Here is a 19,609-nt window from a genome sequence, read left to right as displayed (position 1 = left end):
TAGAATTCAAATTAAAGTAAAAATTATGTATTAAGTAGATTGATCTAGATTTACAGTAAAACCTTATTAACCTATAAGCCTAATGACCTAGAGGGGAAACAAAATGATTTCTGAATTAGTTTGATCTTTTTTAACTAAATGGAGTAAGGAAATGACATCTACAATTAAACTATAAATTATCAGATATATAATCTACCCATCTTTCAATAGAGATACTTATTTCAAGGTAGAAATGTCAGCATTTTCATAAAACAACATCAGGATAGTGTTAGGATAGATAGCTTTCCAAAACAAAGAGGTTTTAAAAATGAATTTGCCTTCATGGCACTTAAAATTTTTTTTAGTTATTATTCACCAAATAAGACAAAAGAAGAAATGGACTTTTCCCCCTACAAATTATAATTTTCCGTGATTTAAGAAATACCACAAATGATGCATTTAAAGAATACTTTTAAGCACATCACTACAACTATATTGGTTTAGATTCTATAAATTGCATCTACAAATAATTTTTTAAGTTCACTTATTTATTTTGAGAGAGAAAGCACATGAGTGGGAGGAGCAGAGAGGGAAAGAGAATCCCAAGCAAGCTCTACTAATACATTTTTTTTGTAATTTGTTTAATCTTTATTTTTGAGACAGAGAGAGAGAGAGCGAGAGCGAGAGAGAGAGAGAGAGAGAGAGAGAGCAGGGGACGAACAAAGAGAGGGAGACACAGAATCCAAAGCAGGCTCCAGGCTCTGAGCTGTCAGCACAGAGCCCAATGTGGGGCTCGAACTCACGAACCGTGAGATCATGACCTGAGTTGAAGCTGGACACTTAATCGACTGAACCATCCAGGTGTCCCTCTACTAATAAGATTTTTAAGACAGGTTGACGATGATTGGTATAAGCAAGAAATGAAGCTCTCTGTAATCTCATATATTCCAGTCATTCTTGGCCTGCTGTGAGAATCATGAGAAGTGTTTTGAAACATACAGATTTCATAACACAGGGACTCAGGAATTTATTAACAGACACTTTGGTGATCTCTTATGCAGTCATTAAAACCTACACAGCACTTCACAAGACACAAACCCAAGCATTTGATACCCATCACTAAACTAACTCCTCTCCAAAACTGCTCATTTTAAATGTAATACTCGTATATTTTAAAAATACATACACACTTTATTTTTTTTTTAAACGTTTATTTATTTTTGAGACAGAGAGAGACAGAGCATGAACGGGGAGGGTCACAGAGAGAAGGAGACACAGAATCTGAAACAGGCTCCAGGCTCTGAGCTGTCAGCACAGAGCCCGACGCGGGGCTAGAACTCACAGACCGTAAGATCATGACCTGAGCCGAAGTCAGACGCTTAACTGACCAAGCCACCCAGGCGCCCCTACATACACACTTTAAAAAAGGTAGAGAAATCAGAGGAACTGTACTTTAAAACATGGTTCACAAGTGATTATAAATATCTACTAATAGGGGACTAGTTATAAACACTGGTACAGAATGGATATATTAAACAGGGTGCATGGTAAACTACCACTTGTACTTAAAGGAATAATATGGACACAAGTACAAATTTTTATTTCTACTCATCAGGATCAACTATGATCCAGATCTATGTGTGTATATACATACACAGTATGTGTGTATACATGGTATGCACACACAAATACTACATATAAACTGCGTATACACATACGTATGTATGTTACATAGTGTCATCTATATGCTGGGGAAAGAAACTGGGTAGCTAAGAATTATGAAGAAGGAAACTTCTTTTTCACTGCATAATCTCTTGTGTTCTTTGAAATTTATGCTTGTATATGTTGCTACTTGAAGTATAGCCTTGATGGGCTGAAGGGTATTTACCATAAATCAAATCAAATTACATGATTTTGAGCTTTTAATTCCTAACTAAATCCTTATTACTATCAGTGTATCAACTGTTCTGAAAAAGAAAAACTTTCATAAATATTTGTCACAGGTGATATTTACACAGTGTTTTAACTGTCAAAATTCATCCAACCGAATATTTAGGATCTATGCATTTTATTGCATGTTAATTATACCTCAATTAAAAAACACATAAGATAAAACTTTAGTTTATATAAAATTAAGGTGGTTATAGTTCTCAACCTTTTAGCACATTAGAAAACTACAGAAGAACTTAAGAAAAAATAATCACCTCTTTCTAATTCCTTGTTACTCCAAATATGGTCCACAGACTAGAACAATCAGCATTACCAAGCAGCATGTTAGAAATTCCAATCTCAAGCCCGATCCCAGATTCACAGTGCTTTAACAAGATCCCCAAATGTGCTTTAACAAGATCCCCAAATGATTTCTGTGCATGTTAAAGCTTGAGAAACTCTGATAACCTAATTACCAAAATATTTATGGTAGAAATCCAAGAAGCTCTCCTTTTAAGGAGCCCCCCAGATGTACAACAAAGGTAGAGAGTCACAATATAAGTACTGTGTTTGAGGGTTAAGAGATGGAAAGTTCTTTCTTCAAGACTGTTAGTTTGCATAGCAAAAAGTCCTAATAAACAGCAGTTACTCACTACCTTTAGTAGTTGTTTAATTAGCTAACTGCTTTTCTGCTACTTATGTCTGTCTGTAGGAGGATTTTAGCCACTGTGACATTCATAGTTGTATGGTCTACTAGGCAGAACATGCATATGCATATTATATATACACACATTATGTTATATATACTACATATATGTATATGTTATACACACATATTTATATAGATCCACTCAGATTATCTGATTCCATCTGAAGAAAGAAGATAGAAGACTCTAATCCAGATCTTGCCACTGGGGAATTACAAAGATATTTTTAAATATAATTATTTATTTTGCCAGACCTCCAAAAAACAGAGGATCTGATCTCACTGATAGGCTATGTCTAAGCACAATTTTAACAAATCATGAGGGACAAATCTTCAACATGAAAAGGTTCCAAACAGTTAAAGTAAATATTACCTTATCCCCGGGGGTACAATAGAGGGAAGAAGGGCTATGTAATAATACAGATTTCAATTTGTGAGGTTTGTTCAAAGTGCCAATTTTTTAAAAGATTCCTCACTGATAAAATAGCAAGTAGTGGGATGCACTTAATTTCAAATCAAATAATTCAGTAATAGGTATGTGAGGACTTGTGAGATATGACAGTTAAGGGGTTAATGACAAATACCTGAGTCAGATTATGAATCACCCATACTTTTGTAGGTTGTCTATCTAGGAATTACTTATAATGACAGGAGAAATTTTGAAATCTCTCTAAGCTAAGAAGCTAGGAACCTCAAAAAATACTCTGGTAAGTCAATGTGAAAGTGGCCCAAATTGGGTAAGAATGGGTAAATCTAGGGAAATGAGGGTTAAAAAAAAAAATACACACACACACACACACACACACACACACACACACACACACACACCATAGGATCCAAAACATAAGGCATAAGGAGGCTAAATGTGCTGTGGCAATAGAATGAATCATCTCCATTAAAGGATACTGAAGTACAAGGGGATGATTCAAATGATCTCTATCTAGCAACACAATATTCAGAGATGCAACCTGATGTCTTCTGGCTCAAGGATTTTAGACTGTGGTTCTCTGTGCATATTTAACTATTAATGTGGGGAGCTTTATCAAAAAGCACCAACATTTCCAACCCTATTAAAATTCTTAAATGTCCAGGATGAGATGGCAATAATGTGGCAAAGAACATGAATATGCTCCCTCACTGAAATGATTCAGATACAATCTACCTCCATATATATATATGCCCTTAAACATCAAATAGCCACTTTGTAGGCACTTCGAATTAAACCAAATTTTGGCCAAGAGATTAAGTTTATTTTATATTGCAATATAGCCACAAGTTAATGATTTCCTTGGGGTTGAAGCACTGAAGAATCTAATACAGAAACGCTAAAAAAAAGTGTTTGTGGTAATTTATCTTTACAAGATATCTGAACATACTGCACTTGATATAACAGACAGAAAAAGCAGCTTGGGCATTATACCAATATTTACATTTCTATATTATTCCAAGCCTGAATTGTTGGCCTCATCTATGTGGGCTTTTTTGGATTATTATTTATTTTGTAAAATCATGAAATATTTCAAGCATGTGGAAAAATATAAAGAATAACTCCTGGACAGCTGTGTAACTACTAGCTGGCTTTCTCAAGCCTTTGCATTATTCCTATTCATTTGGCATTTAATCCCTAAAACTAAAATGTGCAGAAGTTGAAAATGAAGAAAACAAGGGGGAAAAAATCCCCTTAAAACTACTTTTTCTTTAAAAAAAATTTTTTTTAACGTTTATTTATTATTGAGAGACAGAGAGAGACAGAGAGAGACAGAGCATGAGCATGGGAGGGGCAGAGAGAGGATGAGACACAGAATACAGAGTAGGCTCTAGGCTCTGAGCTGTCAGCACACAGCCCGAAGCAGGGCTCGAACTCACAAACTGCGAGATCACGACCAGAGTTGAAGTTAGACGCTTAACCGACTGAGCCACCCAAGTGCGCCTTAAAACTACTTTTTCATTTTTAACAATCACTATAACTTTTAGACACAAATTTATAAAATAGTTATATATGATTATTTACTAGCTTTCTGACATTTTTGGAGTTTTTAAGGTTTGATTTTCTTGCCAATATATGTAAACCAAAGTGCTCTATTAAGAACAGAGTTTAGTAACATTATTAAGTACAATAATTTATTTTTAACATATAAAATTATTTATATTTAACATTATTAATTTTTCTGTTTTATAATACTTCTAATAACTATCTTTACTTCTCTAGTCATATCAGAATACAGTAATGTTCTTTTAGATTTTTTAGATCATCTGTTTTGCTATTAAAATCTCGATATTCTTTAGTGTCAGATTTTTCATGTTTTAGAACAATGGGCAGATGAAATGAGAAATCTAGTCATACTTATAGGTCAAACATATATGGATGGATGTCTATAAAGTACTACACAAACTGATTCCATGCTAAAAATTTTAAGTGTGTACTGTTAAACTAGGCTGTTTAGCTGACTGGTAGCTCATCTTTTCAAGATCAAATAAATCAACTATGAATAATAAGAGACAGGAGAAATATTAATAAATGACAACCCCAAATCCTCCTACCCTGCTACTTCAGTCAAATTCTTCTACCAATTATATTTTTAAGAGAAACTCTCCTTTAAATAACTGCTGTTTAACTACTAGGAATTTATCCAAAGGATACAGGAGTGCTGATTCATAAGGGCACTCGTACCCCAATGTTTACAGCAGCACTATCAACAGCAGCCAAATTATGGAAAGAGCCTAAAATGTCCATCAGCTGATGAATGGATAAAGAAGATGTGGTTTATGTACACAATGGGATACTACTTGGCAATAAGAATGAAATCGTGCCATTTGCAGCAACGTGGATGGAACTGGAAGGTATTATGCTGAGTGAAATAAGTCAGAGAAAGACAGATATCATATGTGTTCACTCATATGTGGAACTTGAGAAACTTAACAGAAGGCCATGGGGAAAGGGAAGGGGTAAAAATAGTTACAAACAGACAGAGAGGGAGGCAAACCATAAGAGACTCTTAAATACAGAGAACAAACTGGGGGTGGATGGGGACGTGGGGGAGAGGGGAAAATGGGTGATGGGCATTGAGGAGGGCACTTGTTGGGATGAGCACTGGGTGTTGTATGTAAGCGATAAACCATGGGAATCTACCCCAAAAACCAAGAGCACGCTCTATACACTGTATGTTAGCCAATTTGACAATAAATTATATTAAAATAAATAAATAAACAAACAAACAAACATTAAAAGAATAACTGCGTTTAGGTGGAAAAGAAAAATAGTATAAATCATTCATTCAATAAACACTTATTAAGCACTTACTACAAAGTGCTGGGCCTAGGCACCGTATTAGGTGATCAGGTTAAGATGCAGTGACTTAGTGACTCAGGGGCTATTCAAGGAAGGGTCACTTCTAGGTTTATGACTCTATCCACCATCCAGAGAACAAATATTTCTTTTGAGCCCACTACATGCCAATCATTTTATTAAGTAATGGAGATAAGGGATAGTCACTGCTCTCATGAAGCTTCCATTTAGGAGGGAGACAAACAAATAAAAACATATGTCAAGTAGTAAAAAAATAACCCAAAAACTACAAAGAAAACTAAGAGTAAAAGGACAAAAGGACAGTAATTCTACATAGGATAATGATATTCATATCCATGTTAAAGATACATCTGATGAGCAAACCTTTTATGCTCTCAATTAACTGGTATCTTGTAAGGCACCACTTTCATATCACCAAATTAAACACGATTTTTCTCAGTCTCCATTTTCCTTCTATTCTTCCAAGCATCTGACACTGACACCAAGCATGCTGACCACCTCCAGTTTAAAACTCTACTGGCTTACATGAAACATCCTGTATTTATTAGATTTTTATCCTTTGCCATTGGGGTAGCATCAATATGAGCTGTACAATCACAACCAGGATTTACTTAAGATGTTCTCCTATCCAACCAAGGCAAATAGATTTTAACTGATATGAAAGTGGAAAGTACCCTGAGAAAAGATTTAACTTTATTAATTCCCAATAGGTTTCAGAAGACTATATAATATGACATTTACTCAAAGCACTGGAGAGTAACATCAAAAACACTTGTACACACTGAGTAATGTAGAGAATTGTGAAATCACTATATTATATACCTGAAACTAATATAGCACTATATGTTAATTACACTGGGGAAAAAAATACTTATACAACATGTTACATGTTATAAAACCCTTTCAAATTTTATTTACTTCATTTAATCCTCTAAAGTTATAATACACCATGAGGCAGGTAATATTTCCATGTGAAAACATTTTAAATTTTGCTATGTATAATGAGCACATGTGAAGAGGACTGAAGAGAAAACAGTTTTAAATCTTAATAGGTAAGACAAAACCTCTAAACTTATTCCAATCCATAATTATATTTCACACTATATTAAGATATAGCTAGAAGGTTCTGACCTATGATTCCCTAAGCAATCTATTTAATCTATTAAAAACAAGATCCTAACTTTTCAGAATGATATCATTAAAATTAAATCTATATACTTATCCTTTACTTTTTCTTTACTATTTGAAAAATGCTTAGAGTGTAATGAAAAACATAAACATCTGTAATGCCAATATTCTTAAAACAACATCTGCTAACATTTTGGTATATTTAACATTTCTTTCAGCCCATTCCTGTTAATTTTAATAGTTTAATTGCTTCATACTACCATGAATACTGATATTCCTTAAAAAAGAAGTTTGCTTTTTACTTAAAAAATAAAAAAGTAAACAAGAATAGGGGACCAAACTGATCAGTATTACTGTGAAATCAAATTAAGCAATTTTGATATTTTTTTAATTTCAGAATCACAAGTGAAAAAAATCAAAATGACATATTTATTCAATAAATATTTACTATAATTACCATGTGCAAAATGACAGGAACAAAGGATTATATACTTAAAGAAGACTGAATTCTCACCTGTTCAATCTCTTTGGTTTTTGATGCTATTGCTTTAGAGCGGCTGGTTAGCTGACTGTCTTCAAATAATTCCATGCCATCTGTTGCATTTGACTCAGGTTCTTCTGGCTGGTCAATAAACAGTGGTGCTGTGGATCCTGCCTTTGAAAAAAATTAGAAAACCTTAATTACATACAGCATTTCACATGACTGTTTATAGGCCTTAACTGGCACATTATACCAAGAGAAAGTGCTACATTCAACCAGTTTTAAGAAGACACTTTCAATTTCACTCTGCATAATATGTGAGGAGGACCAAAGAGGAAATGATTGCTACTTTTTAAATTTTAGAGAAGACAAAGATTCTAGGCTTATTCCATTCCAAAATTATATTTCACATTATATTAAAATACAGCTAGAAAGTTTTGTCCTGTGGCTTACTCCTTAAGCAATCTATTTAAGAAACAGTGAAGAGAAAAAGTCTAATTGGAAGTGAATGGTATGTGCACACATAAACATATTAAAAAAGAACATGGAAAAGGGTTCTACTTTCAGAAGTTAAAAATACCTTGCTCCTGTAGCAAAAAAAAAAAAAAATTATCAAAATCACTGAAAAGAAAATCCCCCAAATAATAATCACTATTTTATAGCAACAATTCATTAAATACATAATCCCACAAAAAGTCCATAGCTAACTACTGTACTTTCCAAAAACACTTTTGTGACAAAGAAAAAACTGAAAAAAAAGGGGGAAACAATTATTTAACTACATTCGTTTATTCAAAAATTTACTGTGCGACACGTAAAGCAGCATTATCTACAATAGCCAATTACAAGTAGCCCAAATGTCCACCAAGAGATGAATGGGTAAAGAAGAGGTGGGGTATGTATACAATGGAATATTACTCAGCCATAAAAAAGAGTGCAATCTTGCCATTTGCAACTACATGGATGGAGCTAGAGAGTATTATGCTAAGTGAAATAAGTCAGAGAAAGACAAATAGACAAATACCATGTGATTTCACTCATATGTGGAATTTGAAAAACAAAAATGTAAAAAGGGGAAGAAAAAAAAGAGAGAGACACCAAGAAACAGACTTTTAACTATACAGAACAAACTGATAGTTACCAGAGAGAAGGTAGGTAGGAGACTAGGTTAAACTAGGTTAAACTAGGTTAAACTAGGTGATGGGGATTAAAGACAGCACTTGTGATGAGTACTGGCCATTACATGGAAGTCTTGAGTCACTATATTGTACACCTGAAACTAATATTACACTGTATGTTAACCAACTGGAATTTTAACAAGAACTTAAAAAAAATGTTACTGTGTGACAGAGAAAGGAATATGGCAGCACAGTAGGAAGACCCTATGCTAGCCACAAATTCAACTAGATAATTATAATCCTAAATACTCCAGAAATCAACCTTAAGATTGGCAGAACAAACTCCACAACTAAAGGTAGAGGAGAGGCCATAATGAAGGAAGTAGGAAGTGCAGAGAGATGGCTTGGGAGAGAAAAGAAGGATGGTGGCTGCTGTGGTAGTGAGGAAGCTATGGTTGCAGAGAAGGGTGACAGACAGACTAACACACAGGGGAGTGCCTGGGAGAAATGAATCCCATAGCAATTGGCTTGGAAAATGAGAGGGGATGAATTTTTTGAGTTCTTGTAACCAGGCTAAAGCCTGGAGTTCTGAAGGTCAGCGAGCTTGACCCTGGGGAAAGCTGTGGGGCATTGGGATTGCTTTTAGAGAGAAGGCAGGGGAAACAGTCCTCGAACATACAGAGGGTAAACAGTGATCTGAAGAGCACCTGGGGCACACAGTGGGTAGGTTATTCCCTCATCTTGGAGTGTGTCCCAGAGAGGCAGCATTCATGAAGAGAACACTCCAGGAAAAAAGGGACAGGCAACCACCTTTTCCCTCCCCAGTCCCTCAGTATAAGCATAGAACCACCTATGAGATCCAGCGTAATGACAATACTGCCTACTTAATTTGCTTACACCAAGGCCTGTTCCTGCACCCCACTGTACTCTGGTAGAACTGCCTTTCCTAGTCACACTGACCTCAGTTCCAGCATCGCAGGCGCCCTTGCCAGAAGACCAGCCCAAACCCCTGCCCACATCCTGTCTCCTGATCAGGGAGTTTTGCAGAGCCTCAGTTCCAGTGCTGGTGGCAACAGGTCTCACATCTAGTTAAAACATGCTACATTCACACCAGGGACTAAACACTACCCACAACAGGCAAAGAGAGTCTCTGCAGATGACTGTCCTAAAGGATAAAAAGGCCAGGAAAAAACAGCAGAGCACATATGAAGCAAACGCTGGAGACAATACTGGAAGAGACAGACCCTGAGCACAGTGGACACTACACACCAGGGCACTCACTACAAGACCTCTTCTTCACAAGACCATTACCTTCAAGAACAGGAAACATAATAGCAAATTTCCTAACACAGAGAAACAGGCACAGAAACTTAGGCAAAATGAGAAGACAGAGGAATCTGTCCCAAATAAAACAAAAGGACAAGGCCATAGCTGGAGAGCTAAGCAAAAGAGAAGCAACATGTCTGATGGACTACTTAAAGCAATGATCATAAGGTTACTCACTGGACTTGAGAAAAGAGTGGAAGACATGGTGAGACCTTTAACAGAGAAACAAAAAAGAAACAATCAGAGATGAAAGGTGCAATAAGCAAGATAGGATATATGCTTGATGCAATGAACAGCAGACTGGAAGAATCAGAGGAATGAATTAATGAGCTAGAAGACAGAATAATGGAAAGTTAGCAAGATGAACAAAAGACAGAAAGAAGAATTAGGCAAAACGAGAACAGACTTAGGGAACTCAGTGACTCCATTAAAGTAAAAACATTCACATTAGAAGAATTCCAAAGAAGAGAGAGAAAGAGAAGTAGAAATTTTATTTGAAGAGATAATAGCTAGAGACTGTCTTAATCTGGAAAAGGAATAGATATTTAGATCCAGGAGGCACAAACAACCCCCAACAAAATCAACAAAAGCAGATCCACACCAAGACATATTACAATAAAAATCGCAAAATGTACCAAAAAGAAAAAATTTTAAAAGCAGCAATACAAAAGAAGATGGTTACACACAATGGAAACCCCATAAGCCTACCAGGGGATTTTTCAGCAGAAACTTTCCAAGCCAGAAGGGAGGGGTACCATACATACAAAGTGTTGAGTGGGAAAAATCTAGAGCCAAGAATACTCTATCCAGCAAGACTATCATTCAAAATAGGAGGAGATAAAGAGTTTCCTGGACAAAAAGTGAAAAAGTTCATGACCACTAAATCAGTCCTGCATGAAATATTAAAGGGCCTCTGAGTGGAAAGGAAGACCAAAAGTGACACTATGAAGGAAGGAAACACAAAAGCAGTAAAAATGACTATTTTTGTAAATATCAGTCAAGGAACTCACAAAATAAAAGGATGTAAAATAGGACAACATATCAAAATGTGAGGAAGAGTGAAGAATGAGTTCAAACTTAACCGCTGAGTTAACACAGACTGCTATATGCAGAATATGTTATAAACAAACCTAATGACAACCACAAATCAAAAAGTACTAATATATATGCAAAGAATAAAGAAAAATGCAAATATATCACTAAAGAAAACAAGCAAACCATGAGAAAGACAAGACAGGATCAGAGAAAATCTTCAGAAACAACCACAAAAGAGGTAATAAAATAGCAACATGTATAAATCAATAATTACTTTGAATATAAATGGAATATAAATCAAAAGACACAGAGTAACAGAATGGCTAAGAAAACAAGACCCATCTATATGCTGCTTACAAGGTACTCATTTTAGACCTAAATACACCTGCAGATTGAAAGTGATAGAATGGAGAAACACTTATCATGCAAACAGAGGTCAAAAGAAAGCCAGAATAGCAATATTTATATCTGACCAAATAGACTATATTTTTAATTTCATTTGTTTTAAGTTTACTTATTTGAGGGAGACAGAGACATCACGAGTAGGGGAGGGGCAGAGAGAGAGAGAGAGGAAGAGAGAGGAAGAGAGAGGAAGAGAGAGGAAGAGAGAGGAAGAGAGAGGAAGAGAGAGGAAGAGAGAGGAAGAGAGAGGAAGAGAGAGGAAGAGAGAGGAAGAGAGAGAAAATCCCAAGCAGGCTCCGAGCTGGAGCACAAAGCCTGATGCAGGACTTGAATCTATGAAGCCGTGAGATCATGACCTGAGCCAAAACCAAGAGTCAGACACTTAACCGAATGGGCCACCCAGGCACCCCTATTTATTTTTATTTGAGAGAGAGAGAGAGAGAGAGAGAGAGAGAGAGAGAATATGAATGAATGTGAGTGGGAGAGAGGGGCAGAGGAAGGGAAAGAATTTTAGCAGGCTCCACACTTAGCATGGAGTGCAATGTAGGGTTCAATCCCACAACCCTGGGATCATGAACTAAGACAAAATTAAGGTCAGATGTTCAACTGACTGAGCCACCCAGGAGCCCCAGACAAAGAGACTTTAAAACAAAGACTTTAAGAAGAGACAAAGAAGGATGCTATATAACTATAAAGGGGACAATACAACAAGATGTAACAATTGCAAATATTTATGCCTCCAACATGGAAGCACCCAAATATATGAAACAGTTAATAGCAAACATAAAGGAACTAATAGATAATAACACCATAAATGTAAGGGACTTTAAAACCCGCTTACATCAACAGACAGGTCATCTGAACAGAAAATCAACAAGGAAACAATGGTTTTGAGCAACACACTGGATCAGATGGATTTATTCAGAACATTACATCCTAAAAATACAGAATACACATTCTTTTCAAGTACACTTGGAACATTCTGTAGAACAGATTATATAATAGGCCGTAAAAGAAGCCTCAACAAACTCAGAAAGATAAAATTATACCACACATCTATTTTGACCACAGTGCTATAAAATTAGAATCAACCACAAGAAAAACTCTGGAAAGAACACAAACTACATGGAGGTTAAAGAACATGCTACTCAACAATGAATGGGCCAACCTGGAAATAAATAAAAAAGTACACGGAAATACACAATGGTTCAAAAGCTTTGAGATGCAGCAAGAGTGATTGTAAGAGGGAAGTTTACAGCAATACAGGCCTACCTAAGGAAGCCAAAATAATCTCAAATAAACAACTTAAACCTAAAGAAACTACTAAAAGAACAACAACAACAAAAAAAACTAAAACCAGCAGAAGGAAAGAAATAATAAAGATTTGAGCAGAAATAAATGACACAGAAACTAAAAAAAACCAACAGAACCTAGATCAATGAATCCAGGAACTATTCCTTTGGGAGAAAAAAAAAAATAATCAATGAAATTGATAAACTTCTAGTCAAACTTATCACAGAATAGTATGAAAAAAAAGTATATGCCAACAACCAAGACAAAATGGATAAATTCGTAAAAACATATAACCTACCAAAACTGAAAGAAAATTTGAAAGAACAATTACCAGCAAAAAAAGTGATTCCATAAACAAAAACTCCCAACAAACAGAAGTCCAGGACCAAATGACTTCACAAGTGAATTCTACCAAATATTTAAAGAAGAGTTAATACCTGTTTTTCTCAAACTATTCCAAAAAATATAAGAGGAAGGAAAACTTCAAAATTCATTCTATGAAGCAAGCATTACCCGGAAATCAAAACCAGATAAAGATACCACAAAAAAAGAAAACTACTGGCCAATATCTCTGATGAATGTAGATGCAAAAATCCTCAACAAAATATTAGCAAACCAAATCCAAGAATACATTTAAAAGATCATTCACCATAATCAAGTGCGATTTATTCCCCTTGTACATCACAGGAGTGGTTTGATATTTGCAAATCAATCAACGTGATACATAACATCAATAGGCACAGAAAAGGCATTTGACAAAGTACAACATCCATTCATGATAAAAAGCCTCCACCAAGTAGGTTTAGAGGGAAAATACCACAATGAGATAAAAGCCAGATATGAAAAACTCACAGCTGACATTATCCTCAATGGGGAAAAACAGAGCTTTTCTCCTAAGGTCAGGAACAAGACAAGGATGTCAATTCTCACAACTTTTATTCATCATAGCACTGGAAGTTCTAGCCACAGCAATCAGACAACAAAAAGAAATAAAAGGCATCCAAATTGGTAGGGGAGAAGTAAAACTTTTCATAATTTGCAGATGATATGATACTATACATAGAAAATCTGAAAGACTCCACCAAAAAACTACTAAAACTGATAAATGAATTCAGTAAGGTTGCAGGATACAAAATCAATGTACAGAAATCCACTGCATTTCCATTTACGTAATAATGAAGCAGCACAACGAAACCAGAATAATTCCATTTGCAATTATACCAAAAATAATAAAATACCTGAGAATAAACTTAACCAAAAAATGAAAGACCTGTACTAAAATATAAGACACTGATGAACAAAATTAAAGACACAAAAATATGCAAAGACATTTTATGCTAATGGATTGGAGGAACAAGTATTGTTAAAATATCTATACTACTGAAAGCAATCTACAGATTTAATGCAATCCCTATCAAAATAGCAACAGCATTTTCCACAGAACTAGAACAAACAATCCTAAAATTTTTATGGAACCACAAAAAAGAAAAGAAAAGAAAAGAGAAAAGAAAAGATCCAAATAGCCAAAGCACTCTTAAAATTTTAAGAAAAACAAAGCTGGAGGTATCTCAATTCCAGATATCAAGTTGTATTACTGTAATCAAAATAGTATGGTACTGTTACAAAAACAGACGTATAGATCAATGGAACATAACAGAAAACCTAGAAAAATAAATATGATCAATTAATCTTCAACAAAGCAGGAAAGAATATCCAATGGGAAAAAGACAGTCTCTTCAACAAATGGTGGTAGGGAAAGTAGACAGTGACATGCAAGAGAATGAAACTGAACTCTTTCTTAAACCATACACAAAAATAACTTCAACATGCAAAAATAAACTACTGGGAATATATCAAAATAAAAAGCTTCTACACAGCAAAGGAAACAATCAACAAAACAAAAAGGCAGGGGCACCTGGATGGCTCAGTCAGTGAAGTGTCCATCCTTGGCTTGAGTTAAGATTTCACGGTTTTTGGGTTCCAGCCCTGTGTCGGGCTCTGTGCTGACAGCTCAGAGCCTGGAACCTGCTTCAGATTCTGTGTCTCTCCCTTTCTCTGTCCCTCCCCCGCTCGCTCACTCTCTCTCAAAACTAAACATTAAAAAAAAAATTTAAAAAAAAACTAAAAGGCAAACTACTGAATGGGAGAATATATTTGCAAATAACATATCTGATAAAGGGTTACTATCCAAAATACATAAAGAATTGATACAACTCAACACATTATAAAAACAAATAATCCAATTAAAAATGGGTAGAAGGCAGGAACAGATGTTTCTCCAAGGAAGACATCCAGATGGCCAACAGACACATGGAAAGATGTTCAACATCATTCATTATAAAGGAAATGCAAATCAAAACTACAATGCAGTATCATCTCACCCCTGTCAGAATGGCTAAAATCAATGACACAAGAAACAACAGGTGTTGGCAGGGATGTGGAGCAAAAGGAACACTCATCTACTATTGGAATACAAACTGGTACAGCCACTGTGGAAAACAGTATGGAGGTATGCACTACTCGGTATTTACAAAAGTGCTAATTCAAAGGGATACATGTACCCCTATGTTTATAGTAGCATTATTTACAATGGCTAAGATATGGAATCAGCCCAAGCGTCCATGTACTGATGAATGGATATAGAAGATGGGGTACATATGTGCAATGGAGTATTATTCAGCCATAAAGAAGAATGAAATCTTGCCATATGCAACAACATGGATGGAGCTAGAGTGTATAATGCTAAATTAAGGAAGACAGAGAAAAACAAATACCATATTATTTCACTCATATGTAGAATTTAAGAAACAAAACAAATGGGCAAAGGGGGAAAAAAGGGAAAAAGAGAGACAGAAAGAAAGAAAGAAACAAACAAACAAACAAACAAACAGACTGTTAACTATAGAGAACAAACAATCTGATGGTTACCGGAGGGAAGGTGGGTGGGGGGATGGATTAAATAGGTGATGGGGATTAAGGAGCGCACTTGTCATGATAAACACCAAGTGATACATGAAAATGTTGCATCACTATATTGTACACCTGCAAGTAAAATAACACTGTAAGTTAACTAACTGGAATTAAAATAAAAATTTTTTTAGAAAATTAATAAAAAAATTTACTATATGACAAATACCAAACACTGTTCCAGGAACAGTGGATACATCAATGAACACAACAGAGCAAAGTTCTTGCCTCCATGTAACTTGCAGTAAGCAATGACTTAGAGTAAACTGTAAAGTCTGAGCTCATATATTCTACTGCCGCATATGTTAGGTAGGTGGGAAATGAGAGGGAAAAAAAGAAATAGAACATATTTCAAAAACTGAATTTTAAAAAATTAAGTAGTGGCAAAAAGCAGTAGGTTTAGTGAAGTCACAAGATATATATTAATGAGTGGTAATTTTCACTAGGAAAAGCACATCAACTCCTAGTGTATTGGGAGTGTATACTGCCACAACTTCTTTACACAGTAATCTGGCAACATGTATTGCAATTTAGTACATGCGCCTTTCACCCAGCAATTTCACCTCTAGAAACTTAATCTACAGATACCGACATGAGCAACAGATACTAACATATGGCTGCCACTTATAGCAAATGACTGAAAACAACCTACATGTCCATCATTAGGACAAATAAATTATCCAGTATGTAGAACTATGGGATATTAAGAAATCATCTAAAAGAATAACAGCCTATAATTGTTGTATAATGCACTCTAATTTTTCTCCTGGAACATTCTGGAGGTCATTCATTTCCTATCAATATACTGCCAACTGTGTAAAAAAAGAGAGAGAGGAAGTATGTGTATATGTACATTTATGCATATACATATATATATATGTACACACACACACACACACACACACACACACAAATGATCTCTGGAAGGATGCTATCTATGGGGAAAAATGTAAAAAAAAAAGGGGGGGGGGGCGGGTGGTGGTTGGCTCAATAGGAATAACTTAGAAGTAAGGAGTAGGATGGAAGGGAGATGCTACACATTTTTGTGACATTTGAATTTCTGACATGTACATGTATAATCTACTTTTTTTAAAACCTGGTTTTCACAAGTCTAAGTTATATATTTTAAGAGATTTCAACTGAAAATATACCAATCACTTATGGAATAAAGCAGTGAAAATCAGGGAAGATGCCACAATAGAAAGCATCAGAAATCTGTCTCCTACATAAACAACAACTGCACTGGAAAACGTTGTCTGATGTAAGTATTCTGGAACTCTGGATTCTCCTGAAGGTTTGCAACTTCCAGAGGAATACACGGAAGGTAAACTGAGGTTAATTTCAGTTCTTGCCACAATAGCAGCTATCCATCCCAACCCTCAGCCACTTGGTGGGTAGGTACCTGAGGTTGGGCAAAAAGGACCCCATTTTCCAAACATCAGGAATCTGTGCTCTGATCACTGATTGGGGCTTGTGATCACAAAGGAGTAAACAGCCATTGCTCATATCTCCTACTATTGTTTCAAACCCCTCCTATTATGGCTGAAGTGACTCCCGTGAATTAAGCTGCCAGTACCCTTTTTCCTTTATTTTTCACTTCTTCACCTTTTGAAAGTTAGATGTTAATATTAGGACATTAACCCTGCTTATATGGGGCAAGTTAAAAAGTGACTGTACATTCTAAGACTCAGAAAGGACTTTAAACTGACACCTAGACTCATCCTCAGCACACAGACACCACACAACAATAGAAAGGGGTGTGGGGAGAATATCTGATTTCTGGAATTATCGGTTATTAGATTCAAATGCCTACTGTTCAAAAAATCACAAGGCATACAAAGAAAGAAGAAAGTAAGGCCCATTTGAAGGCAAAAATAAATCAATAGAAACTGTCTCTGAAACAGACCTAACAATAGGTCTACCAGAAAATAAATTTTAAACTATGGTCTCAGGAAGCCTGGCTGGCTTAGTCGATAAAACATGCAACTCTTTTTTTTTTTTTTTTTAAGTTTATTTATTTATTTTTAGAGACAGAGACAGAGGGAGAAGGGGAGGGGCAGAGAGAGGGAGGGAGAGAATCTCAAACAGGCTCCACACTGTCAGCACATAGCTTGATTCGGGGCTTGAATCCACAAACCATGAAACCATGACCTGAGCCAAAACCAGCTTAACTACTGAGCCACCCAGGCACCCCAAGCATGCAACTCTTGATCTCAGGGCTGTAGGTTCAATCCCCATGTTGGGTGTAGAGATTACTTAAAAATAAAATCTAAAAAAACACAACACAACAAAACTACTGTCTCCAGTTGCTCAAAGAACTAAAGAATGTTGTGAAGAAAGCCAAGAAAATGTGTGAAGAAAACAGAAATACCAATGAAGAGACAGAAAACCTAAAAAGACACCTAAAAGAAATCACAAAGCTAGGAAGTACAATAGCTGAAATGAAAATTTTGTTACAGGGATTCAAAGGCAGATTTGAGTAGGCAGAAGAATCAGTGAACTTGCAATGGAAATTATGGAGTCTGAGAAACAAAATGAAAGAAGATTAAAGAAAGGTGAACAGAGCCTAAGGAATCTGTTGGGACACCACCAAGTGGACCAAAATATGCACTATGGGAGTCCTAGAAGAGGAAAGTAGCAGAAAATATTTGAATAAATAATGGCTAAAAACTTCAAATCTGATGGACGACTTAAATATAAACATCCAAAGAAGCTTAACAAAACCTAAGTTAGGTGAACTCAAGACTCACACCAAAATACATCATAATCAAATTTTCAAAAGACAAATAAAAGGGAGACTCTTGAAAGCAGTGAAAAGCAAACTCATCATATACAAGAAAAAAATCATTTTCTCATACATGGAAGGTAAAAAAAAAAAAAATAGATTTCTCAGCAGAAACTTTGAAGGCAATATTACAGTAGGCCCATATTCAAAGTACAGTTGATCCTGAACAACATGGTGATTGGAGGGCTAACCCAGTCAAAAATCCACGTATAACTTTTGACTCTCCAAAATCAACTAATAGCCTACTGTTAATCAGATGCCTTAATAACACAAACTGTCAATTAGCACATATTTTGTAAGTTGTATGTATCATACACTGTATTCTTATAATACCTAATTCTTATAACAACTTTTTTTTTTTTTTTTTTTTTGTATTTCTATGCTATACGGTTTGTCTGCGAGCCTTTTCAAATTGATGCAAATCTCCTGGGGCACCTGAGTTGCTCAGTCGATTGAGCATCTGACTCTTCATTTCAACTCTCGTCATGCTCTCATGGTTTATGAGTTCGAGCCCTACAATGGGCTCTGTGCCAACAGCACACGGCCTGCTTGGGATTCTCTGTCTCCCTCTCTCTCTGCCTCTCCCCCTCTCTCTCTTGCTCTCTCTCAAAAATAAGTAAAAATAGACATTTAAATTGTTACAAATCTCCAAAGTGTCTTCCAACACACTTACTGAAAAATATCCACATATAAGTGGACCTGTGCAGTTCAAAGCCATGTTGTTCAAGAATGACTGTAATAAAAGAAAAACTGTCAACTGAGATTCCTATATCCAACAAAACTATCCTTGAAAAAAGGGTAAGAAATCAAGCCACTTTCAGATTAACAAAAGTTCAGGGAGTTTATGACTAAATCTGCCCTGCAAGGAATGCTCAAGGGGATCCTCCAAGGTGAAATGAATGTACACTAGGCAGTAATTTGAAGTCTTTCAGAGAAATAAAGAAAGATCTCAATAAAGATAAATATCTGGACAATTATAAAAACTAATATTACTGTACCAATGCTTTGCAATTGTTTTTTTTGTTTTGTTTTCTACACATGATTTAAGAGACTAATACATTTAAAGGACACTATTGGTGTAAAAGCTAGTACTACTATAACCTTGGTTTATAACTCCAAATCTTGTTTTCTAGATAACTTAAGAGACTACTGC

At 35.6% G+C, this 19,609-nt stretch overlaps 1 protein-coding gene across 18 annotated transcripts in view; it reads right to left on the bottom strand.

The window, feature by feature from the left end:
• PPHLN1 (periphilin 1) overlaps positions 1-19,609 on the bottom strand; it is a 247,493-nt gene that overhangs the window by 57,314 nt on the left and 170,570 nt on the right. For all 18 annotated transcript variants that reach the window (XR_006204793.1, XR_006204796.1, XR_006204792.1 and 15 more), the window contains one exon: positions 7,564-7,704. Coding sequence is in view for 12 of the 18 variants with exons in the window: in XM_042946278.1 (XP_042802212.1) it covers positions 7,564-7,704 (141 nt within the window). In the remaining 6 variants the exon portion in view is untranslated. The remainder of the gene's footprint in view (positions 1-7,563; positions 7,705-19,609) is intronic.

This window comes from Panthera leo, chromosome B4, assembly GCF_018350215.1.
Source record: "Panthera leo isolate Ple1 chromosome B4, P.leo_Ple1_pat1.1, whole genome shotgun sequence".
Lineage (NCBI taxonomy): Eukaryota > Metazoa > Chordata > Mammalia > Carnivora > Felidae > Panthera > Panthera leo.
This window is presented reverse-complemented; position numbering and strand designations above follow the sequence as displayed.